The following is a 25,739-nucleotide window of genomic DNA, read 5'->3' as shown; positions in this document are numbered from 1 at the left end:
TCTATCACTACCATCTTAATTTTCTGCTGCTGTGGGTGGGTCTCTCCTTACTCTTGTTCTGGAATGGGACCGTTTGGTTTTGATTGAGCCCTGTCTACAGTCTTATTTTCCTTGTAAATGATCTTTCATAACGGTATTCTTTGCTTGTATCTACTTTGACATTGCCCTAAAATCCCATTTAGGTACAAGCAAAGAATACCATAATGAAGGATACACTCAAATGCTTACAAAGTATGTATTCTACAAGGGCAGGCTGACATATAAATACCGTTTTGTTAAAATTATTTAGTTTTAAACAGCACATACATAATACTACATGAAAAGAAAGCTTAGAATCTCATCGACTTATCGCACTATTTATTTTTCCACAAAATTACAATCACAAGCAACACCGACAGCTGCCAATGCCGACTAGTTGGTGCATGTCGTCAACGAAGAATCCCGGTGATTTTGCTCAGCACCAATGACGGACATCTGTCATTACCTCCAAATCACTGCTGTAATGGTTTCCTTTCAATTACTTCTTGAGCCAGGGAAGCAAGAAAGAGTCAGATAGGGCAAGATCCAGACTTAATGTAGGGCTAGGGTGCTGTAGGGTCAGCAGTTTGAACCGAATTTGACTAGTGTGGGGTCGCACAGCCATGCTGCACTGCAATATCAAATTTCTACCACCTTGAACCTGTGCAAGTCTATTTTTGAGGGCTCATGGAGTTAAAACATATTGTTTAGCGTTCACCATTTACCCTTTATAAGAAATTCCACGTGACCTAGGCCTTCCACGCCCCAGAAAATGGGAAACAAAACCTTTTTTTACAGAGACAATAACTTTGAATTTCCTTGGGTTTGGAGACGCTTTATGCTTGTACTCTCCATTGACTGCAATTTGGTTTCCAGGTCGTAGTGGTGGACCCAAGATTCATCATTAGTCACAATCACCTACAGAAAAGTTTCTCCTTCTTTGCCATATCATTTCAAACATTGAAAGTGTTGATAGTTCTCCAATATCACAAAAAAAGTGCTAAGTCCTTAACAAAAATTACATAAGTGTCAACACATATGTGCAGATAAGAAACGAATCTAAAGAATTAAAAAAACAAACAAATGGCTTGTGAACAATGTTGTGTATATTTTGGGAGGTAGTCCATGAGAGTTGTAATGTTTCCAATAAAAGAATGTCTTCCAAATAACATGTATTGCGTTTTCCTTCAGTGTCATTTGCACATATAATGACTAAGAACCATTCCCAATTTATAAAAATATCTACTCTTATCTCAGTAATTAAGACACACACAAATAGTCTTCATTTAAGACTAGTTTTATTCAACATGAACTTTTTTTTTGTCTTTTAGTATGACAAGGTGACATACAATATTTTTTATTTTATTTACATAACAAGTATTTTTGTAATAAAAAAAAACAACATTTATGGTATTTGTCACAATTTGTGTAATAAAAAGAATTAATAAACACCTCATCTGCAACGAGATTTTTATGGAGGCAAGAATACTTTCTCTTTTTCAGTTGTAGAAACTTTGCTATGCCTTAGACCTTTGTCCATACAAATCCAATGTCTTATCATTCTGCTATGAAGCCCAGTCATATGTCATGAGCTTCTTCTTGCTAAGGTTGTTAGTTAATCTGCATCAGAATGAAGAAGTCCTTCAGAGCCATTAGGCCCATGGAGCCGAGCCGGAGTTTATCCTGGTTTCTACAGTGTGAAATGGACAATTGCTATCCTTTGGATAGGACGCTAGTGTGTCGCAAAGTACTTTCTGCCCGATCTAACAGACCAAGCAACCCAATCACAGCTGGGTGAACAGGGGTGGTGGGAGGTCAGAAAAAAGTCGCGACTACACCCAGGAAGAATCTTGGTCCCCTTGTTTGTGAAGTGAGTCCTCTACCAACTGAGCTATCAGAACCCCATCAGAATGTAGGCACAGGGGGAATATAATTATCTTTACTATCTTCATTTTTTTTTTTTAATAGAGCATACTGTTGTCTAGATTTTAACATTTTAAAAAAAAATCACTGTTTTTATGATTTAATCCAACAAAAAATAAAATCATATCAAACTAAAAAGTCTACTCTGACTGATGAGATCCATAATTTGATGTGAACAATTTTAATTAGGCCTCATCTCTAAATCATAATTTGCTTTTTTGGGCTTTAAAGGCGAATGATGAAAAAAAAGGCATGAATGTGTTAAAAGTTGATTCCCCCCCCCCCCCCCCTCCCAACCTGAGAGCAGAATATTTGCCTTCGGAAAATTTGCACTGAAGATGAAATTGTGTATAATCGTGTACCTGCAGAGCTGCCAATCCATAATGCTAGTAAAAAGGGATGAGACTGTTTTGAAAGTCCAATTTTTTTGCTTCCAAAGAACAAACTAGACAAACATATATTGTTTTTAAAATTGAGATTATCAAGATATCGCATAAAAACATAGTTATAGACACTGATATATGAAAGTCCTCAAAATGAAATTAATAAGATTTATGAAAATAGACAATATTTAAAAACTCTCTAATCAATCATCGTATACGATCAATCATAAATAAATCATCAAACAAACAAAAACATAAAAAGGAAAAGAAAAGAAAATAATAGGGTCAGGGAAATATGGGAGCTGGCAGCTCTGGAACATGTGCTTAATTGATAACACAATCTACTAAAAATCAATTATGGAGTCAATTTGTACTTTTAATTGCCTTTCATAGTAAAACCAACTTTGGCAATGGCAAGATCCACAACCCCTCTCATCTAAAAAAACAAACAAAAAACAAATCAACGCCAAAACAAAATTCTTTTTAAAGACGCAAAAGCTATGTTATGTTCAAAACCATAATATCAGCCACAACTCTCAGACATATAAATTTTATATACAATAGAATACAAAATAAAGCAAGTAGAAATTAAAAGTATTTTTTAAAAAACGAATGACATCACATGCATCATTAACACAATAACAAAACAAATCACCAACATTTACAAAGAAAGCAATCATAATTATGTCGGCATCCACTCAACAACTCACATGTCTTTCAAAACCATGAATATGGGGGGATGAATCTTCCATTATTTACAGACAGACCGTCCACCAGCCAGAAAACGTGAATAGTAAGCTGCTAAAAACTGACGACTGTATAAATATTGAATAAAAACGAACTACAGCTTCAAAAAAGAACCGCTACTTAATACTGAAGGTTTCAAACTCAAAACTCTTCTTTAACTAAAAGCTAATGTGTTTTCATTTGGATGAAAAAAGGTTTTGAGCCCAAATTATCCATGCTAAGTAGTTTTCAGGAGGGGAGGGGGGTCATTATCATTTTTCTTTTATGAAGTTACAATATTTATTTTTGTTCAATATTTCAAACAGCAAAAATCACTTTCCGTCAGAACAAAAGTCCTCCCATTGCAAAGCAAAAATTGTTTTTATCAAAAGTAACAATGATTTAATTTGGGGTCAGGAGGAGAAAACGGTGTGATATGATGACAGATTGAGTTCCAAACAAGCTGGTGAATGATCTATGTGACTTCAATCTCAGCTGGCGTTGACCATCATCCTGGGTACAATACTCATGGCCATCAGTTCCTGGAACAACAACTTGCAGGCATAGGGAATACGGATTTGGGAAATCTGGTAAGAAAAAGAAGAAAAAAAATTAAAGACAAATGCATTTATCCTTAAGACTGCTCAAACCACGCAGAAAACTTTTGTTGAAAATATTGAAAAATCTGAAAATAAGAGAAAATCTATAAAACCCACATCACTGTTTCATCGTTTGAGCTAATTCTTGGCCAACTCAAAACACTAGTAAAGCAGGATTTGATTGTTTTAAAAATCACGATTTTGACTTTAAAATGTGGATTTCTTTCTTAGGAGCTTTACTACATTCAAGAATTGGTCATTACAATTACTCATATCAGTCTTGATGAGACATTAATAAATGAGAGAATTTGTTATGAAATTCAATTTAAAAAAAACAAAACAACTGATATAAACAACATTTAAAGACAGATTAATCACATTAATTTTGTAAACATCACTAAATCATCAAAGAAATAACGGAATTTTAAAAATCCCTCCGGGAGTTGGCAATACTAAGAGATGATGAATAGACTATACATTACTCATTACAATAAATTGTTTTAGTGGAGAAGTATTTTCTTTACTTGAAACTGTTTTTCAAGCATGTGGACAACCCGTGAGACCTGTAGCCATTTACTTACATGTGTTTTGTTTTTACAAGCCCTGCACTCAAATGTCTGGTTGCGTAAATTGGCAATGGCAATCAAACCACACAGGTTACAGACATGGACACGGTATGGATCAGAGGCCTCAAACAGACGTTCACGAAGGAATTGAGCAGCACCGTGAGCAATTTGACAATCACGTTCCATTTCTCCAAAACGGAGCCCTCCATCTCTGTAAGACAAAAACGACATGAAAAATCAATATCTTATCATAATTTCTATACTAATTATGCAATAATGTAACGTGAAACCTCATACTGAAGACCTTGACCAAATTAATATATAATAAAGTTGACAGGATCATGAATTTAATCATTAGTGCATGCCATTACGTTGGCAATCAGAGAGTGTGGCTATGATGGGGGTAGGGGGCTTAACGAGGTTTTACATTAAATCATTAAATGTCCATCAATAAATCTAAGCAATTCCTTGTGAGATATCAGCTCTAAGGCGTTCCCCAAAAGCGTATCATAAATAATCAAATAAACAAAAGGATAGAGTAAACCCAAATCATACATGTTCAGATCACGCAAAAAATCTGTAAATTGTTTTCAAAAGATGAGATCTTAAGGATAAATTTCAATTAACCCCAAAACCATTCAATTTCACCCTTATTTAATGAATTGTAATTATAAAATGCATTGAAAGAGGCAATCATAGTTCTATTGATCACCATTATTCAAAAATAAATTAACGAATTTAAGCCCAATCTATAAAATTAAGGTTTAAAATTTTTTTAGTTAATTTTGATAAAATTTTGCTACTGAACATCTGTGTGCTTACTGCATGTTGCCCAATGGATTAGAGATTCTTAGGAACTCACAACCTATGCCTAAAGTCTTAAATGTCCCAGCTTTCATAGTAAAAGACCTACATTTCTTGTCAGAGCTGGATTTGGTAAAAAAAATAAAAAATTTTATGAAGTTATTTTATTTACAGCCAAAAACGTCTCTTTTTTTTACTTTCCATTTTGGCAATATTTTTTTAACTTCAAAAATTAATTTATTAAGATGACCCTCAAGAAAGAATTTTTGACAAGTTGTGGATCACCGTAATTCAGATATCCTGGGATTACCCCCAGCTCTATGGGCCTCATGGCTCTGAAGGAATTCATCATCACACAGTGTACGAGTACGAGAAAAACAAATTATATGAAATAAAAGTGTGCATCACCATACCTTGAACGTCCCTCCATAGGCTGTCTGTTGAGAATCTGTACCGGGCCTCGGGCCCTGGAATGGATCTTGTCATCCACCATATGCTTCAGACGTTGATAGTAGGTTGGCCCCAAGAACACCTGAGCATTCAGTTTGCGACCCGTGAAGCCATTGTACAACACCTGGGGTGGAAGACGTGAGAAAGAAAATGAATACGAAGCTGCTGGAAGTTATGGACTAAAAATTTTATTAAATAAAATGAAAGTGGCCTTCCAGTCCAAATGGATTTTACGTATTTTGATTGTTTTTGCCAAGTTGAAGAATGATTTTGAGCCCAAAACATCTGGGCTGCTTGATTTTAAAGTTGTTATATTCATTTTGTTCCATATGTTTTGTAGTCAGAAAGGGACTGATGCAGTTCTCATTTAATGCGGTCTAGTAACTATGTGTGAAACTATCTAGTTCACTAGAGGTTTGTAGTTGAATCCAAAGTCTCTCCTATACCTCCGCCTTCTCTCTCTCCCTCTCTAGATAACTCCCCCTCAAAACTATAGTGAGAAAATAGAAATAGAAAGCAAACACAAGTATTAAATGAAATCTGAGCATCAACCATCTAAATGTCATATGTGTAAGAAATGGGAGAGATTTTATTCTAAAGAAAACAAAAATAGTTTCAGGTTAAAAAAATTAAAGTAAAAATTGATATGAATGAAGCACTATAAAAAAATCATTAAAAAAGAGTAATCAGAAAAAAAATAAAAATAGTTGCCCAGTTGATGTTTTTTTTTTTTTTTAAAATGGGTTTTACGAAACTTGCAACACAATTAGGCCCGGCACCAAATGAAAAATATGGGGTAGTAAAAAAAAAAAGAAAAAGATTTACAACTGAAAAAACACAAGAAAAAGTAAGGCAAAGGGGAATGGTTTAAACAGAGAAGAGGTGAAAGTTCCAAGAGCACAATGTCAGTGTACTTAGTCTGAGATCATCTAAAAGTCTCATCCAGACACAAGCACAGGATCCCACTAAGAGGAAAACCGTGAAATATCTACAAACTATTATACAAGGGGAGTCAAAAAGAATATGGCAAAACTATCATGCAATGTTTTAAAGAGAAAAACAATAGAAGACACTAGCTTGGACACATGTGTTGTACTTTAAGTTTTTATTTCATGTTTCATAAATGCTCAATGTGGCCACCACAGGCAGCATGGACAAAATCAAGCAGATATGAGAATTCATCCCAAACGCACTGCAGCATGTCATGGTCCACTGTGTTGATTGCAGCTGTTATTCGATCTTTCCAGTCATCAATATTGCTGGAAGTGGTGGAATGTAAACTTGGTCTTTAACATACCCCCACAAGAAAAAGTCACATAAAGTAAGGTCCGGAGATCTGGCAGGCCAAGCATAAAGAGCAAGGACCTTTATCATCTCTCCTCCCAATCCCAAAAATGTAACTGGACATAACAGAGAGATGATTTACAAGGAAAAAAAGTCCCAAAACTAATACTAAACATTTGACTGTTTCTCTCACAGCCAAGGACTCCGGCTGGGACAAACTTAAGTAATCCCATTCCAAGATAAAGACAGAAAGCAAACTCAGGAAACAGATAGAGGGGGATAGAAAACACCGCAAGTGACCTCCTGCCTGTTGTGGGAAGTAAAAAAAAAAACTCCACCCCGACCGAAAATTGAGCCAGACATCTAATATGATATCTGACCTTTGACCTACCTCATTTCCACGTAGATTGTATCCATATCGCTGCAACAGCTTGGAGACCTTCTGTACGTTGACTGTGTCATTGAATGGTGTGGCATCACCAATCTCTCCTTTGTTTGCAGCCACCTTTCCCTGTAAGCACTCGATCAAGTGACCAATGGTCATTCTGGATGGAATAGCGTGGGGGTTGATGATGATGTCAGGGGTGATGCCTTCACATGTGAACGGCATGTCCTGAAAAGATTGATAATAATGATGATAATGTGAAATACTGGGGAATACAGGTAGTGGAACAAACAAAAAAAAACAAAACAAAAAAACAAATTATCTTTTTAATGACAACCAACAAAATAATAAACTATTGCAAAAAAAAGGATAACTGAGAGGTATAAAGGCTAATCTTTTTAAAAAGTCAGGAGACATTGAGTAAGGTTGATATCTGGATATGTGCCAATGATCTAAAAACTCTGGCCTCACTGCTATGTCCTTGGGTAAGACACTTTTAAACAAAATACTTAAAAGTCAATTGTGAATAAGTGCATGTCAGAAGTGACATATTGTAAGATGTGCTTGATTACCTAACAGGTGGTTTGAATTGATGGGAGAATAAATGAATCTTTGTGATGTGCATGAAGTTTGGCAAAATATTGGCAAGGCGCCATTTACATTTCAATGCACACCTAGTTATTTAACTGAATAGCTTTGGAGACAATCGATTCAGAAGGAATGTGTGACATCATATGTTATGTATTTTTCAGGACCAAAATCATTGGGCTACTCACCTCCTGTCGATATGAAATACCACATGTTCCCTTTTGACCATGACGACTGGCAAATTTGTCCCCAATCTGTGGAGTCTTCACTGTTCTCACACGGATCTTGCAGAACTTTTGAGCTTCGTTGTTGAGAGTCACCATCACCTGGAGGGATGGAAGGATTTTAAAATGACCTCAACCTACACTTTGGGCTAGATGAGATTAGATAAGAAAGCATAAATCCCAAACCCTAACTGCCCATTGCACCTAACAAAAAAAAATAAATATATATATATATATAACCAACCATTTCAAAATGGTATTGTCTGGTTGAATAGGATGCTAATACCTATTCCAAGGACTCAACATTATATCATCAACAGTGGGACTTGAACACTCAACATACATGTCACAGCCAAGTATTGTGCCACTAGTCCACAATGCAGCACCACCATATTTCAGGCCTGTTTGACCTCTCTATGACCTTCTATCCTTTTAATCTCATGATTCTACAGAACATAAATAACAACCATAATTTCTTTAAATTTCAATTATCTAGCATATTCCTAACTAGTTGGATATTTCTCCTATCTACATCTATATCATAATAATAATCAAAAAAAGACCACGTAAATGTGATCTCAACCAAACCTGATCTACAATTCCAGTTTCACTACGTCTCATGAAGACACTTGCATCTCTCTTGCTGAATCGTTGGGACTGGCTATCCAACTGAAATTAAAAACACAATTCATTACTTTGATTCTAGCTAATGATATCTTCAAAGCCAGCAACAGATCACAGTTCTCCTTTTTGTTTTTCTTTCTGTGTTTAGTCTGTAGCATTTAATATTGTTTGCAAATTACAGATATCATAACAAGATTTAAATCTCTACCTTAGAAACTAAATCTTAAGAAGAAACTAAAACTAAAAACTATTTTAATCTGTTCATTATTCACTTCACATAAAACAAGAAAATAAAAATTTTAAAAATAGGGTGCATGATATACACGAACAAACCTTGTTTAACCCATGTTTTCGTTTTTCATTCTTCGACCCTTCGGTCCATCAACCAATGATTCAGTAGACGGCTCTGCTATTTGATCTATATTAGACTAATCTTCTTCTCAGAAAGTAGGCAGCAATTTCAAGCAGCTGACCATGGGATAATTAGACCTAATGACTCTTAAGGCCTCACTATTTATTTTTACATTTCATCATTACAGCCAAAAAAAAAAAAAGTGGAATTAATCTTTCCCTTACTTCATCATCATTGGGGGGTAAAGTCAGGGTTTTTCCAATCAGGACATCGTCTCCAGAGACTCTGGTGCCAGGAGCAATGATACCATCCTCATCCAGTTTGTCATAAATGGCATTTCTCATTCCTTGTAAACATAGAAAAAAGTTTCTTTAAATCTATTTTACTTTACCATACATCATATCAAGAGAACAGTAACAGACTCGGACATTAAACCGAAAGTCGTCTACTACTTATTTCTTAATAGCATAAATAGATAGGTAAGCAGCTATATTTAGAATAATAACTGGAGTAATTATGATTTCAACAAAATTTATGCACTGAAAAAAAGGCAAAATGCATATCAAATGATGACAACTTATGATAACAAATAAGAATTATACCTGTAACATTAAAAAAAATATTTAAGTACAAAACACATCTTGCTCAGTTTGAAGAATGAACTGAAGCTCAATTTATACTTTTGCTGATGTCACAAGTAAAAAGTCACTTTTACATTTAAGCAGCTGTCTATGAGAGTGATGTGAAATTATCACTAGACCAAATATGAGATGAGTAAATGTCCAAATTTTTACCTTGGACTGTCTCACGAGTAGGTTTTTCAAAAATCTCTTCTTGATCAAGTCCCTTCTTCGACTCTGATTCTTTGTAAGAACGGAAGAAAAATGACCTGGAAAAAATATTGACAAATTCTATCAATATCAAACAATTTAAACATGTCTAACCATAAGTTTACATTTGATTCACATTCTCTAAAACTGCTTGCTGTAACCTGCTATAAACTGTATGATAAAGACATGACTGTAAACGCTATAAATATATTTATAAAAAAATCTATGAGAAATGTATGCAGAACACAAATATATTTTTTTTCCATAAGAAAGAAAGATCAGAAAAAAAAAAAAGAAAAAGGGGAGACATTTTGAACAGTGCCAAATTGATTTTCAAATGAAGTCAGGAATTAGTCAAGGAGAAATAATGAATTATTACTGAGGATGACTGTTCATATGCAGGAGTGTGACTCTAATACAATGTACCAAGATTACACCGTACTTCAAATCAATTTTAAAATTTGAGAAACTATCCATTACATTTTTCATAATAAAAAAAAAGTTAAAAGGTAACAAGAAAAAGACAAGCTATATCTATAGGCTTTTGATGCAAAGTACAAGAAAAGGCTATGGAAAAATATCAAATTTTTAAAAAGAAATCAGTGAGAATAATCAAAACAACCCCCCCCCCCCCCCCCCCCCCCCCCCCCCCACACAAAAAAAAAAAAACAAAAAACAAACTAACAAACCCAAAAACCACGCATATGTGAACTATGTTGTCATGGAGAGAGAGAGAGAGAGAGAGAGAGAGAGAGAGAGAGAGAGAGAGAGAGAGAGAGAGAGATAGAGAGAAAGAGAGATATATAGAGAGAGAGAGATGGAGAGAGAGAGATAGATAGATAGATAGAGAGAGAGAGAGAGAGAGAGAGAGAGAGAGAGAGAGAGAGAGAGAGAGAGAGAGAGAGAGAGAGAGAGACAGACAGACAGACAGACAGACAGAGAGAAGTGTAAAGATGTTGTTTCAAACCCAACCTGAAATATCCACGGTCAATGGCTGAGGCATTCAAGATGACAGAATCTTCCTGATTATATCCAGTGTAACAAGCAATAGCTACGATGGAGTTGATGCCTGAGGACGACACAGTCATAGAGGAATAGATCTGTTAAGAATTCTGTCATAAATATTTTAAAAAAAAATGAAATTATTTGTTTGAATCTCTGAATCTGAATCTTCCTTCAATGTGAAGATTTTGACATGAACAATTGCGCTAAGGTGAAAATTCAGCAGTGATCTAGAGCTCTGTAAATAAATCTAAAGTGGGTGCAAATGTAACTTTCCTCTGTAAATTGTTCCACTGTGTGATGGCTCTGGGGTAACATGAGAATTTTCTGAGGTCTTTGGTGGATGTCAGAGTAAAGAAGGCTCAAATATATATGCTAGAAAAAATTTTCTAAAAGCTTCGACCTTTAGGTTTGTAAGGGGAATATGGCCAATACTGCTGTGCCACAACATGACCATTTTTTAAATATCTGTCTACACACCTTTAAAACAAATTCAAACAGCAATGATTTTGAAATAGGCAAAATTACGGAAATACATAACATACTAAAAGTTTCAAGCACTAATAATTAGACTGACAGTCATTACTGGATAAATAAAGAAACTGATCTGCATAACAGTAATTTTCACACCACATCCAATGGAACCGAACCTGCAGGAAGTTCTCTGAATCGTAGATACTCCATAGATCTAGTTGTAACCAGGGGTTTCTGTGGATAGAAAAGCCCATGAGCCAGTGTGTCCATTCTGACGTGGTAGTTGGTGATGTACACACCCATAGCTTGTTTACCCATAGCAGACTGGTACGTGTTACGAGGGGACTGAAAACAGAATATGGTTGGAATTTTACTATAAAATCGTAATGCTTGGCAAGTTTGCATAAATACAAAAGAACCAGTGTTTTGATTACTGTGAAAACGAGTTAAATTTGCAAATTTGAAAATCAATTGAAAAATTCTATATTGTAATCATTATACTTCAAATTACACAAGATTTGAGGTCGTGCCCTTAAATTTTGTATCTCAAGAAAGAGCTCTTCTGTTAACTTGTTGATTCATGATTAAACACAAAATTCACCACATTTGTAACAGAAAATTGCACAGTTTAATCAAAGTAAAACCCACTAAAATAAAAACAGAATCTGAATGCAACTGTATTTAAAATAAAGGAAAAGGTAATGATAACTACTGTTAAAGAAAATGACGCTAATCAAAGCCAGCAGAATAAGTTGTGCAATAATCTAAAAACTAAACAACACAAATTCTCTCCTCTCCCTTAAAGAAAAAAGAAAGAAATCACCCCCCCCCCCCCCCCCCCCCCCCCCCAAAAAAAAAAAACAAAAAACAAAATAAATTAAAATAGATACCTAAATAATCCCAACAACAAACTTGTCCCCTTATCTCCTTTACCTCAAATATGCGATAACATACCTGATTGTGATCTGGGAATGGAATGATGGATGCACAGACCCCAAGGATCATAGCAGGGTGAATCTCACAGTGGGTGTAGGTAGAACAGTAAGACGAGTCCCTTCCTTCCCCTTCCTGTCCAAGGTCAGCTGGCGTCATGGCCAGCATAATCGTCTCTTCCTCCAGAGGGTCAATGTACTCCACCACTCCACTGGCCACAAGGTCCTGCCAACTACATAGACAAAAGTTACAATAATTTTAACCCTTAGTATTGGTTTACCAGTTCCCTCTTATCCAACATCTTATATTGTTTTCATCAAGAAGAATGGCAATAGCTATACAAGCCTAGACAAAAATTACAATAATTTTAACCCTTAGTATTGGTTTACCAGTTCCCTCTTATCCAACATCTTATATTGTTTCCATCAAGAAGACTGGCAATAGCAATCCAAGCCAAGTCTGAGTTGCATTGCTTTTACTACTCATGTGATGAAAATAAAAAATAAAATTACCAGGTACCTTTATTTATCCCAAGGTAAGTAAAAAAAGAGAAAATGTTAAAATAAAAACGATTAGATTTTTCCACTGACCCATAGTTGTTGAATTCCCTCTGTTTGAGTTGTTTGATGTGACTTTGTTTCAGCAACAATTTCTGGTTCTCTACGATCAACAAAGGGCGGCAGATACGACCAGCATCCGTGTAGATTCTGATTTCTTTGTCCGCAAAATCTCGGATCATGGAGACCTGATGAAAATCAATTTTATAAATTTTGGTGAAACTAACACCAAATTATAGATTTTCAACCACAAATCACCGTGCCAAAATTATTTAATCTTATTGGCAGGTTTACCATGATGAATAATAAGAGAAATCATTATTCAACCCCCCCCCCCCCCCCCCCAACAAAAGATAAAAAAAAAAAAAAAAAGGAAATATCAGTCACAATCAAAGTGTCAATAAGGCCTAATGTCTTTATAAAAATTGACAAGACAACTTTTTATCTATCTAAGAGACTGTTTCTTTAAAAAATATAAACCCTTTAGCGACAGAAGAAGAAGAAGAAGAAGAAGAAGAAGAAGAAGAAGAAGAAGAAGAAGAAGAAGAAGAAGAAGAAGAAGAAGAAGAAGAAGAAGAAGAAGAAGAAGAAGAAGAAGAAGAAGAGAAAGAAGAAAAAGAAGAAGAATCAGAAGAAGAAGAAGAAGAAGAAGAAGAAGAAGAAGAAGAAGAAGAAGAAGAAGAAGAAGAAGAAGAAGAAGAAGAAGAAGAAGAAGAAGAAGAAGAAGAAGAAGAAGAAGAAGAAGGAGATGATGATTAAAAAGAAAATGAAACTCGTACTCATCTACAATGACCATACCTCTGACACAATGATGTCCATTTCTCTCCTCAGCTTGCGGAGAGTTGACATGAGTTGTTCAGGATTCCGATGGATTCCCACCCAGCAACCATTGACAAAAATCTTTGTAGCGCTGAGAACAAATAATTAAATTATTGTCATGATATATCTCTATGGAACTTAGTATTATACTAATATCATGTTAGAATTCACAAAGTATCAAAATTTGGAAGGGAAAAAAAATACAAAAAAAAAATACAATGCCTTCCTGTCTTCAGTTCAGTACTTACCTTCTTTTGAATTTTATCAATGACAATGTTCCTCCTCCAATTTTATTCAGCTTATTGCAATAGTTATTAGTTATTTCATTTCCCTGACAATCAGTTTCCTTTCATACCTGATAATATTTTTGTTAAAGACTGTTCAACCTTGAAAGCCATTTCTGGATCTCTTAACAATCTATTAACGATATAAATATATATATATAAAATATATATATATATATATATATATATATATATATATATATATATATATATATATATAATATATAATTCGGAAAATCAGTTCAAAAAATTTATTTTGAGATTTTGGTAGACAATTTTATTATCTTGGAAATAATATAATCGAGGTGTAAATATAATCGAGGTGTAAGTTCTCAAAATATGTAATAAGGGCATGAAAAACATGGCCGAAAAGGGTATAAGGTAGTCAGAAAAGTGTGAAAAATGGAAAGTTATTTTGAAATTTTCTCAATATATTTTTCTAGGGAATGGGATACTGCATCAAATATTTCTCAAAATATATTCCATGAAATTGTCTGAAAATTCCCAGTTACCAAAGAGATATGTCACCATATAGATAATTTTTTTGGATAGGACATGTGTATTTTGACTTATCATTCGAATTATACATTTTTAACATCAATTTTGTCATAAATTTTTTATTTGCAACATTTGACAACTACGTAATGCTCTAATACAAATCACATAAGCTATTGCTGTAAAATATCTCCATGGTGTCACAAAATGCTACAATGTTGATAAGATGGAAGAACATGGAGATTATTCCTTTATTAGTCTTTGTCGAAAATTTGCCACAAGATTGTTATACTTTTTGATGCTAGACCCCCGAAATAGGATGTGAAACGAGCATCAACACAGATAATGTATTTTTTTCACCAAAAATCTTTTCATATTATATAAACAATACATAATGATGAAAACCACCCAATATAGGTAATTCATTTTTTTTTAGAAAAGACCCAAACCGTTCTTTAATTATTGAACAAGACATGATTTAATATCAAAAGCAACTCTAAAAATAGAGAACGTATAAAGAAGTTAAATGCAAGAAATTCCAAGAATGTCCTTACTTCTGAATTACTGATGGTGCGACTTCTTCCAAATTTTCCATACTCCATTCCTCCAAGAACTCCAAGATAGGAGATGGTTGGGACCCAACAGAAATGTAAGCCATCAAAGCCAAATTCTTGACCAGGCCGACAGCAGCCCCCTAGTGGAAACAGAAAATATTCAGAACCATTTCAATTCCACTTTTTCAACGTGAATAAAATAAAATGTCATCCAGAATGAAACAATGTAATATTAACCAGAAATTTATGAAAAATGCAGCCTGGGACTGCTATGTGTTACTGTAATGAAAAGAAACATATAAATCAAGTTTCATTGTTCAGTGAATCAAATATAAATTCTCCAACCATGGCATTGGTGATGTAATAGATAAAACACATTCAATATCAAGCCCTGTCTGCACATCCACTCAGACTACCCGAAACAAATTCTTTAACAAGGAACTCCACCCCATCCTTTCACAAACAGATAAAAAGTTCGAAAAGCCTCACGTTATAAAGCAACAGGGTCCTTCCTCTTTTGTCAAAAATATTGCACCTTAAAGGCCTTATTCATGGTGAATCCATCAGCAAATATAAACATTACAAAGCGCTTGAAGTATGGTAATAAAACAGTGAATGAATAATATTTTATAAATATATTTATACATATCTAAAAACAAAACATTCATTTTGATATATTCCTATATGCAATATACATTACAAACTCCTTAAAAAGTAAATGGGTATCAGCAATTATGAACAAAAAGAATGACATGATACCTCGGGTGTTTCGGCAGGACAGATCATTCCCCAATGAGTATTGTGTAACTGACGAGGTCGAGCAAGCTTTCCATCCCTCCCAATGGGTGAGTTAAGACGACGAAGATGAGACAAAGTTGAGGCAAATGTCAATCTGTTCAAAACCTGTTGACAAAAAAAAAGAAGAGTCAAATTCCCAGGGTTATAATGCAATGCCTTATTCACTCAGCCATCTAAACCTCAACAAAACACAGAAACAAAAAGAAAAAAAAACAATTAAAAAATCAATCACTCATTGGTTTACAGTATCCTTACTGGTTTTTCTCTTATTATTTATCTAGTCATAACTCCAAGACATATCTGTTTTCACGGAGAGAGCAGTAACAGATGAAGTCAAGATTGTTGCATTGTATTTACTTTTGATTCAGTGTGTAAGGATAAGAATTAAGATAAGAGTTACACACTAAATGATTAAACATTAAAAACATATCTTCAACGGCTGCAGAAATATGAACAACAATAACAAAATAACCTTAACCATCAATATCACCCAAACAAGTTGATTTAACTATAAAATATTTAAGATGTCTTTTGTTGTTGACATTACCTGTGAGACACCAGCTCTGGCCTGATGAGCTTTTTTCTGGTCACCCCAATTGCCAGTGGCCAGTGAGTACTTGAGACCGTCTGTGATGATTCGAGTCTTAATGGCCAACTCTATACTGAACTCTTTGCCTTGGTCGATAAACTTTTGAGCGTACATTCTGACTTCCTTCATCAAATTACGGAATAATCTGAAATAAACAAAAACAAAATTATTTTGCTTTGCCCTTTTCTAATGGGGTTCTGTATTAATCTAACCTAAGAATCTTACTGTTCACATTTAGTGAGCTTTCTCATTCTTCATGGAAGCTGAGTTGCATCCATGTGGGAACTGTTCTGGTGGAAATAGCTGACCATGATTGAAAGAAATTTGGTCTTACTGCCTTAAAAAATATTCCTTTTATTCCACCCAAGGGGAAACTTTTCTCTCAGGTCTTTTGTGTGAGTAGGTATTCCAGTCTGGTCCATTTCTGTGTAAAATTTCACTTGAAACCATTTATATTTCTATTTAAGTTACAGAGATAAAAATTATATGACTGAAAAGTTTATCTATTCTCCTTCTAAGACATGTCACATTTGATGATGTTAGGTGTCAGCTGCAGTATAGCACCATAAAGTGATCAACGGTGAAGTAACTAGCTCAAGGTCGAACAATGGAGCAGATGGGAATCAAACTCGATACTCTCTGAGTATAAAGCAAAGACCATACTCCTGTTTACAAATGGTATAGGTGCTATGCGCTTGGCTAAGAAACTCGCAACATTGCCATCCTGAAAAATAATGGACTAACACACATAACTATTTGTAACCTTGAACGTTTATAGTCTGGTTAATACAGTTTAGTGGGAAGTGGGAATTACTCATAATCATGGATGGCAAAAAACAATAACAAATACTTGAGTGATGTCAACTTCGTTCTATCTATACCAGTTTTGATTTCACTTTCAAATGTGTATTGTCTTTGTTTTGATCATAAGCAGTACTTGAATGCCATTTAACAAAACTAAGAATAAAGCAAGAAAATCAATTCCCACAAGGGCATAGATGATTGTTTGGATCGATTCTGGTTCTGGTTTCAAGTAATAAGATCTGGATAACATCGCTAGTAAAGCACTAGCTTTGCAATCGGTGGGGGGGGGGGGGGGGGGGGGGGGGGGGGGGGAATCTCTATTTATTCTTAGATTAATCTTACCGGCCAACTGTGGCCATTGAAGACATGAGTACCATCTCATTGGCATCGTGTACAAGCTTACAAATGCCCATAAAATTGTACAATTCCAATTTTTTGGTGTACACTTGGTAGCTTTGCTATCATTATCATCAGACGTAATGTCTGAAAATATAGTCAGATGATAGATATGCATCTAGAAAATCATTACCCTCTGAACAAAAATGCTAAGAGTGGCCCAGCCAGATCCAAACGTTTGTTTCCATAGTGATCTCTGTCATCTACTTCGCGTCTGCCCAGGGCTGAGAGCAGAAGTCTGTGAACCATGTATCTGTGGACAAGAAATAACAGCTCAGTTTGAGAATTTTACCATCATAATACAGCATCCTGTTTTAACTCCTTTGCACAAGTGTACATAAGTGGTCAGTGGAAAAAAAACCCCAAAGAAAACCCAAACAACATCTTGATAAATACAATGAAAAAAAAAAATGAAAACAACATAACTATTTGTAAAAGTTTTAAAAATAAATTCTTTCCATTTTCAATTCCTCTAATAGAAATATAAAATATACACAACAAAAAAGCAAAACTTACACTAAATACACTCACATAGAAAGAACCAATTAAAAAAGAAAACAAATCCTGAACAGTTGAACATTGAAGATGAAATACTGTGGAATGAAAAGTCTCACCCTAAAAAGTAAGCCTTTTTGGTCTCACAAAATTCACTGACACCGACATGAGGTAACATTTCCTTCTGTAAAATTTCTCTAGCATATTTGATTCTCTTCTCCTTGGTCACACCAGGCTTGGCTCCTCTTGCTCCGATAAAGTTCAAGGCAACATTTTGTTCTTGAATGACAAAGGCTTCATCCAGAGATGGCTTTACCTAATATACAAAGTTTAAGAAATTCTTAATTTAATCAAATCATGGAGAAAGAATAATATTCAGCTTTAATATTCAAGAAGTGTGTGTAACATAAAATTGTCTATTTATTCTTCTGCTCCTATTACTATGCCTTTTGCCTTAAGAATACCTTAAGTATTTGTAATGAAATTAGACAGAAACACATTATATATAACATTACATTCAAAGGCTCTAAAAATAACACTATTACATTGACCAGCATCTTAAAATATCAGCCAATATAATATAACTTGAAATAAATTTCTATCAAAGGCTCTAAAATTAAATACTATTACAATGACAAACATCTTCAAAATATATTTTTTAAATGAGTTTTTTAATTGGAATTCCAAAAAGGATTTGGCAGCTCTACAAATATCAATCTAAATAAAATAATTCGAAATTAATTTCTATTGTTACTTAAAAACGAAATGAGTAGCATGATCACCATTTCCATCATTTCTGGATCATCAAAGTCATAAATGATGTGTTCCAAGATGTCTCGATCTGACACAAATCCCAGGGCACGGAAGACAACGATGATTGGAATTTCTTGTTTGATGTACGGAAGAATGGCAATGATACGCTGTCCAATGGCACTTTTCTTGGAGCCCTGCAGAAAAAAATGGATTAGATGGTTGTATCAAAAATTTGTTAGAGGAAAATCACTGGACTCAAAGAGTTGTTTTGAGGTGTTGTGGACATTTCAAAAATAGGCATCTAGATAAAAGGCAAACTTAGTATCTTTCCTAAATATATTGTACTCTCAACTTAAATTGCTTTTGTTGATCATGCTTGAGCATGATTTAAAATATTCCTTGTTAGATTTCGCTCTTAAACCCCCCCCCCCAACCCAAAAAAACCCCCAAAAAAATTCAACTGTTTTTGTTCATGATTATGACAATACCTGTCCTCCTCTGGCCATCATGTTCACCCACAATGTACTTGTGGGACGTGACGAATGCTCCAAGCAAGATCGGATTTCTGTCTTGTAAGCATATTTAGAATCTTTCTGTTGAAACACATAAACTGTAAACAAAATACAAAAATTAAGATTAATAAAATTATCTAAAATTTCGTGATTAAGTACTCTACCCATTGAGCCCTTTCTTAACCATATAGAGTAGTCTGTATTATAGAGCTGTCAAAAGCTGTGATTATAAATTCTGTACACCACATTAAAAAATCCAATTGTCAAAAAAAAAAAAATCTAAACAAAATACAGGACTTCAAACTATTTTAATGTATAACACAAACCTAAAATGGTATTGAATAAATAATACATGCAGTGTGAGAAATAAGATTATCTTTAGATTACAAATTCCAAAAAAACTGCATGAGAAAATTCACCCCCCCCCCCCTGCTCCCCCCAAGATATGTATAAAAAGTCGTTTCAGGGATTTCTTTACTTTTAATATTGACACATGATCAGAATATCAGGAATATTCTCAAAATGACAATAAAGACTGGACCCCTTTCCTTCAAAAAGAAGTTCAAAATCTTTTTCATTTTGTGCAGAACATTACAAAATAAACCTTCAGTTCTTATATACTGATATAATTGATGCATGTGACAGCTCTGAATATCAAAGTGAAGAAGGGATTTAAAAAACATTACAATACTATTTAGTAATCATAATATAACTTAAGATGCTCTCTATAGAAAGAATAGGAAAGCTTACCTGTGTTAGTTGCCATTTTCTCCTGTGCAATGAGTACTTTTTCTGATCCGTTGATGATGAAATAACCCCCAGGATCTAAAGGGCATTCGTTCAATTCTGTCAAATCACGATCAGCCAGACGACTGAGAAGACAATAGGTAGACCTCAGCATGATGGGGATTTTCCCTATGAAAGCCTTAGAGTGAAGAGTTTCTACAGGATCCTCCCCTTCCTTTATCACTGTTTTGGTAATGTCCACGTATAGAGGAGCAGAATATCTGAAATAGGTATTAAACAAAATATTATCATTTATTATCACACACTTATTTAACCATCCACAAACAAGGCTCAACTTATCACATGCCTGATTTCATACCATACTGTTACAATCCAGAAAACAATAACAGTGTGCTTTCATTGAAGCCTATTTCCCTATTTTATTGATAACTTCTTCTTTGAAGTACTGGGTTTTTTTAAATTTTGATAGGTTGGAGGTCATTTTAAACAATCCATTCAGGGAGTAAAAGTTTACTTACAAAAGTATAAAACATTTGTTTTGACAGATCTGATCCACATTACTAACCAACAACATACAATATAATATTCTGAATTCCTTCTTAAAAGCAAACCTCAATTATAGAGGTAAATTACCACATATGACCTTACAAATATAAGAGGAGTACAAGATAGAGCAAAACGTACAAGATAATGGAGATATGAAGTTACATAAATTTTTCAATTTTTAAATTGAGCTTTTATATAGCGCAATATCCACTAAACGTGCATTACAAAGCGCTTTACAAGGGGTCCCTGGCCAACAGCAACATTTAAGATGTAGGATGGGACATAACGCCTTTTAGGCGATATTACAGGCTTTTTTTTTCGGAGAGAGAAAAGCTGTTAATGGCCAGGTACTCAGTTTACACCTGAGTACGGTGAGAGAATATGAGTAAAGAGCCTTCTCCACGGACTCAACTATACGTCGAGCGAGGCTCGAACCTAGGACCTTCTGATCCGAAAGCAAGTGTCATACCACTATAGACCACATAGCTGCACAAAAAAAAAGGATGAGGAGAAAGATAATGACGGATCCTGGACAATAGCTTATACTTACTGATGGTGAAACATAGAAAGGAAAACTTCGTTTCATTTTACCGACCCTTTACAATTAGAGCTAAATCTCCAATTTTAACAAGAAAAAAATAATAAGAGAAAGTATGGTTTGAAAGAAATTCAGTCGTCTCTTTAAATAGTTCAATAGATCTGTAGCACCGCCATGCTAAAAACTTACGTCAAATTTCTCAGCCTCGCTTCATTAGGCATCATAGGACAAGGGGACCCATCTTTCTCCCAATGGGTGGGCTTTGACAAATAAATCTGTTCAAACTTAAGCACACACCGAGGCTGTTTGAAAAGAAAAATTATTCGACTACAAACTGTAATCTTTACTTTAAACCATATTTAATGTACAGGGAGTTTTTAAAAATTAAAACCCAACAAGGAATTGCTGTTAACGATCCTTGTTGGTTCATAATAAAAAATAACACCCTGTATTATACCCAGTTAATAAATACCATTTGCATTTAAAATGGAGAAGGGATAGGGGGTATGGATGGAGCGGCCTACAGTTTAAAAAATTTCACACAGAACTCTTTTGATTGAATCTTCTATTAAAATAAATTTTATCATAATCATGTGATGTTTGGAAACAATAAAATGTATTACTTGATGGACATGCTGAGTTAGCCAAGTACATTATCTGAAGACTATGGAAACTAATTAACAGTAAAATCTGGCTCTGGTGTTCGTCTTGCTAGAACAAATTAATAAGAGCCTCATAAGGTGATTTATATTTAATGAAATAGAAATTTGGATCAATGTAGTCTACTGGGAGAATACATAGAGTATTGCAACGCAAGTGTCAGCAGAAATCATTTTTCACAAAATTTCTGTTTTACAAAGCCTATATTTGATTGAAATTGACTCCTCATAAAAATAAAACAGCAGTGAAAAAAAAAAATCTGAATCTGAATCACCTAAGGTTGGTATTTCATGAGTGTGCACTTTACAATTACTACTTTACAGATTTCCTGAAGAAAAAAAAACAAAACTGGGCTAGAAGCAATTATCATGCGGGTCCCAGAAGCTCAATAGGAGGAGCACACCCTTCATACGGAGAGGCAACCTGATAGATCATGTTTTTAGAGTGGAGATTTTTATCCAACATTCCCTCACCCCCCCCCCTCTCCCCCCAAATTGTTCATAAAGTTGTGATTGGGTAGCTGGATTCTTATCCAAAGGATAGCATTAGCATGCAATTGCAATTGTTCATTTAGCACCATAGAAACTGGGATAAACACCGACTCAATGGGCTCTAAAGAACCACTGGTAGCAAGTATTCCCTACAAACAGAAGGAAAAAATCATGGCTTCTAATCAAATCGTTGTTTGGCCAATTCTTTTTACAAAGGGTTACAGTTCAATTATATCCCTAGAACATTTCACTGTATTTTTCCAGTTTGTTTTCATTTTTTCCCCATTTCCAATAGTTTCCTTTCCAGCTTGTGATGTGACCTGTGAAGCACATTGAGCATGGTGAAATTATGGAAATAATACTGAAAAATGTGCACAAATGTTTCAAAATCAAAACAATGGACATACAGGAGTCTCAACAGTCCCTGATGAATACTGTGCCTCTGCCTGCAAATCAATCTGAGGTGCATCTTCCACAATTCTCTGAACAGACATCTGAATGAACTCATCGAAGGAGTCCAGCTGCTGTCGAACCAAACCTTTCTCGTCGAAGTATGAGCTAATGACGATCCAACAGGCCTCTTGCCAGAGATCCATCATCACTTCATCACTCTCCTCATCTTGGTCATACATGTCTGAAATAATCAGAAGATCAAATCAGTTATTATAGTAATGTAGGTGAAAATAAATAAATTGAAATATGGACCAACATATAATAATTTAAAGTTTAAAGGTTAACAGCTTTGGAAAAGAAAAAGTTTTAAATTTCAAAGAGCAGGCTATGCTTTTGACTATTGTGATGAAGAAAACATGAAAAAAAAAAAAGCAACCGGCCAATTGAAAAGAAAAAAAGACAAGTATGTTTCAGTCCAAGTAAGAATTTTTAGAAAGGATTTGTCATCTTCTTAGATTGTTTACTTTTATAGTGTGTTAAAAATTAATAAAATTTTGCTTGTTCGATACACAAATTTCAACCATTCTTGGCATTGCTCCCGGCCATTTTTTTTCTATGACTAGCTTGGTGTTACATAATATAATACCATCTGGCAAACATGGAAAAGCTGTCTGGGAATAGGAAAAATCTGGACTCTCCCCCCCCCCCCACCAAGATGTGAGTGGAGATAAGAGAATCAGAATGTGTTTGGGAATAGCGGCAACCCTCAACCTCAACTTAAGCCTGAGGTTGAGAAGAAAAAAAATGATTAAAAAAAAACTTCTCCATGGATAAATCAGTATTGAAAAGTCTTCTTTCAAAATGTAGGCTAAACATAAAAGTTAAAAAGTGAAAATAATCCCTAACCCTAATCCAGACATGGGCTGAAAATTGTCCTTTACTACTTGGGGAATGTGTGTTGGTTGGGGAACAATCGATTGAATTTAATTGTTTATTCACATTCCATTCAATTTTTTTAGTTTTAGCCTTTAACTTTTAGTTTTAGGAATGGGGAGCGAAGGCCAGCTGTGGAACTATTGTCATTGGAAAAAAGCCTAAATTTTAAAAAAGATTGGGGGGCCCGACAGCTCTGTTGGTAGAGCATTCTTAATGCAAAGTCAAATTCAAAGAGACCGAGGAGAGTGCCCAGTGCCAGTGCAATCCAGGGTGACGTTTAGTTTTTAGTTTTTTTTCTCTCATTGTCCAAGAGTGATTGGGTAGCTGGGTGTCAGATCTAGCGGAAAGTACTTTGCGATAGACTAGCATCCTAATCATCACCAACTCCAAAGCTTAAGCCCAAAGCCCAAGGAAAGCATCAGTATAAGCAAGCAGGGGCGAAAAATAAGATGTTTGCCGTTGCTATTCATTATCATTATCGATAATAGGACTTCCCTAAGACGACTATAAAATAAGCAAAACCAATCATGTGATACATTTTCATCTTATCATCGACCAGCATTAAATCTGACAATTTGGGATCCAAACCTTCTTCTTGTCCGTACATCATTTTCAGAGCTAGGTTTCGATAACACTAAATTTTATTCAATAAGAAAGAAGGTAAAGTTTCAAAACAAAGCTGTGTTGACAATTTCATTGAAAATGAGATCTTTTGCGATGAAAAACAATAATAGTCGAACTTGGCTGCCTGTTTGACATTTCTAATCCAAATCTGAAAAAGAAAAGCATTTGAATATAAAACTTTGATGTAAAAAAAATAAAATTATTTTCAACACATAATATGTGACTTATGCACAAATGATAATCGAGACATTAAACAAGTATGCACAGAAACTGCATTTTAAATACCATTACCATGTCACCTTCCAAAAACAATAGAGAGGTTTAGTGTCGCTTATTTGTTTTACTTTTAAATGTCAAATAAAACAAAAATACAACAACATCAAAACCTGATTTTTAAAAAGATTAAATGTTTTATTTTATTTTTAAATTTTTTTCGTCGTAGTTTTTGTTTTTATTTGAAGCAGGGTGAACTTGAACTTGAAGCAGGTTGACATTGGAATTTTGGGTTTGACATTTTGGCTTCATTTTTTGTTATTGCGTGATCGACTATTTGGAACTGTGTATTCCCTACACCAGTGTACTGAATACACATCTGCGTTTTCCCTACACCAGTGTACCAAATACACACATGTGTATTCCCTACACCGGAGGCGATTGCGTATAACATTAAACGGTCCTGTTTTTTTTTATTTTTCATCTGCTTTCAATACTATGCAGCCTCATATTTTGATCGCAAAATTGTTAGATCTAAAATTGAATAAATTCATTGTTGCATGGATCTTAGAATTTTTAACAGACCGTACCCAATTCGTGTTAGTGTAAGTAGGACTAAACAATTCATGCAACATCACTACCAATATTGGTGCTCCCCAAGGTTGTGTACTGTCACCAGTACTTTTCGCACTGTACACGAACGACTGCATGAGCACCCATCCCGAAAACATCCCAATTTTAAAAAATTCCAGATGACACTTCTCTACTGGGCCTTAAACAGTGTAGTAGATATAGATGAAACAGCTTATTTTGAAGAAATTGAATATTTTGTCTCTTGGTGTGATGATAGAAATTGTTTAGACTTAAATGTAGGTAAAACAAAAGAATTAGTTATAGACTTTAGAAATTCAAAGACCATCCATCACCCACTAAAAATCAAAGAATAAATAGTAGAGAAAGTTTCAGAACTCAAATATTTAGGAGTAGTCGTAGGTTATAATCTGAAATGGACACATATAAATCTAAAATGAATAAACGTATGTACTTTCACTCTAAACTTGCTAGTTTTTAAAATCGATTCAAGCCTATGCACATTGTTTTACAGATCAGTCATTGGAAGTCTGTTGTCTTTTTGTATATCAGCCTGGGGGGGGGGGGGGGGGGGGGGGGGGTGTGAAGGACATTAGGATGGCTGGCTGATAAACCGCTCTTAAATCGAACTACTAAAAGAAGAGCATCAAAATATACTAATTTTGACATTTTACTTTAATGGTGCTGTCTCCGAATGTTTAGCAAAATTAACAATTGTAAGCAACACCCCCTCAATAAACACATCACAGCATCTATTAGAAGTGACAGGGTTCTCTCCG

General features: G+C 34.7%; 1 protein-coding gene across 1 annotated transcript; it reads right to left on the bottom strand.

The window, feature by feature from the left end:
• Nucleotides 1-1,299: 1,299 nt before the first annotated feature.
• On the bottom strand, nucleotides 1,300-24,258 carry LOC144966448 (DNA-directed RNA polymerase II subunit RPB2). The gene is made up of 24 exons (XM_078902979.1): nucleotides 24,121-24,258; nucleotides 22,611-22,837; nucleotides 21,242-21,354; nucleotides 19,972-20,228; nucleotides 19,198-19,319; nucleotides 18,739-18,903; nucleotides 18,076-18,272; nucleotides 17,595-17,714; nucleotides 16,220-16,406; nucleotides 15,634-15,777; nucleotides 14,875-15,014; nucleotides 13,521-13,632; nucleotides 12,756-12,910; nucleotides 12,187-12,397; nucleotides 11,409-11,577; nucleotides 10,729-10,825; nucleotides 9,721-9,815; nucleotides 9,151-9,272; nucleotides 8,539-8,619; nucleotides 7,915-8,052; nucleotides 7,145-7,366; nucleotides 5,433-5,593; nucleotides 4,231-4,426; nucleotides 1,300-3,637 (listed from the first exon to the last, which is right to left on the bottom strand). The coding sequence occupies exons 1-24, from the start codon at nucleotides 24,140-24,142 to the stop codon at nucleotides 3,542-3,544; spliced, it is 3,549 nt and encodes a 1,182-aa protein (XP_078759105.1). The 5' UTR covers nucleotides 24,143-24,258; the 3' UTR covers nucleotides 1,300-3,541.
• Between the last annotated feature and the right edge of the window lie 1,481 nt (nucleotides 24,259-25,739).

The sequence above is a fragment of the Berghia stephanieae genome, chromosome 2 (assembly GCF_034508935.2).
Source record: "Berghia stephanieae isolate SIO BIC M18660-M18661 chromosome 2, UCSD_Bste_1.3, whole genome shotgun sequence".
Taxonomy (NCBI): domain Eukaryota; kingdom Metazoa; phylum Mollusca; class Gastropoda; order Nudibranchia; family Aeolidiidae; genus Berghia; species Berghia stephanieae.
The sequence above is the reverse complement of the archived record's forward strand: the minus strand, read 5'-3'. Positions and strand labels throughout refer to the sequence as shown.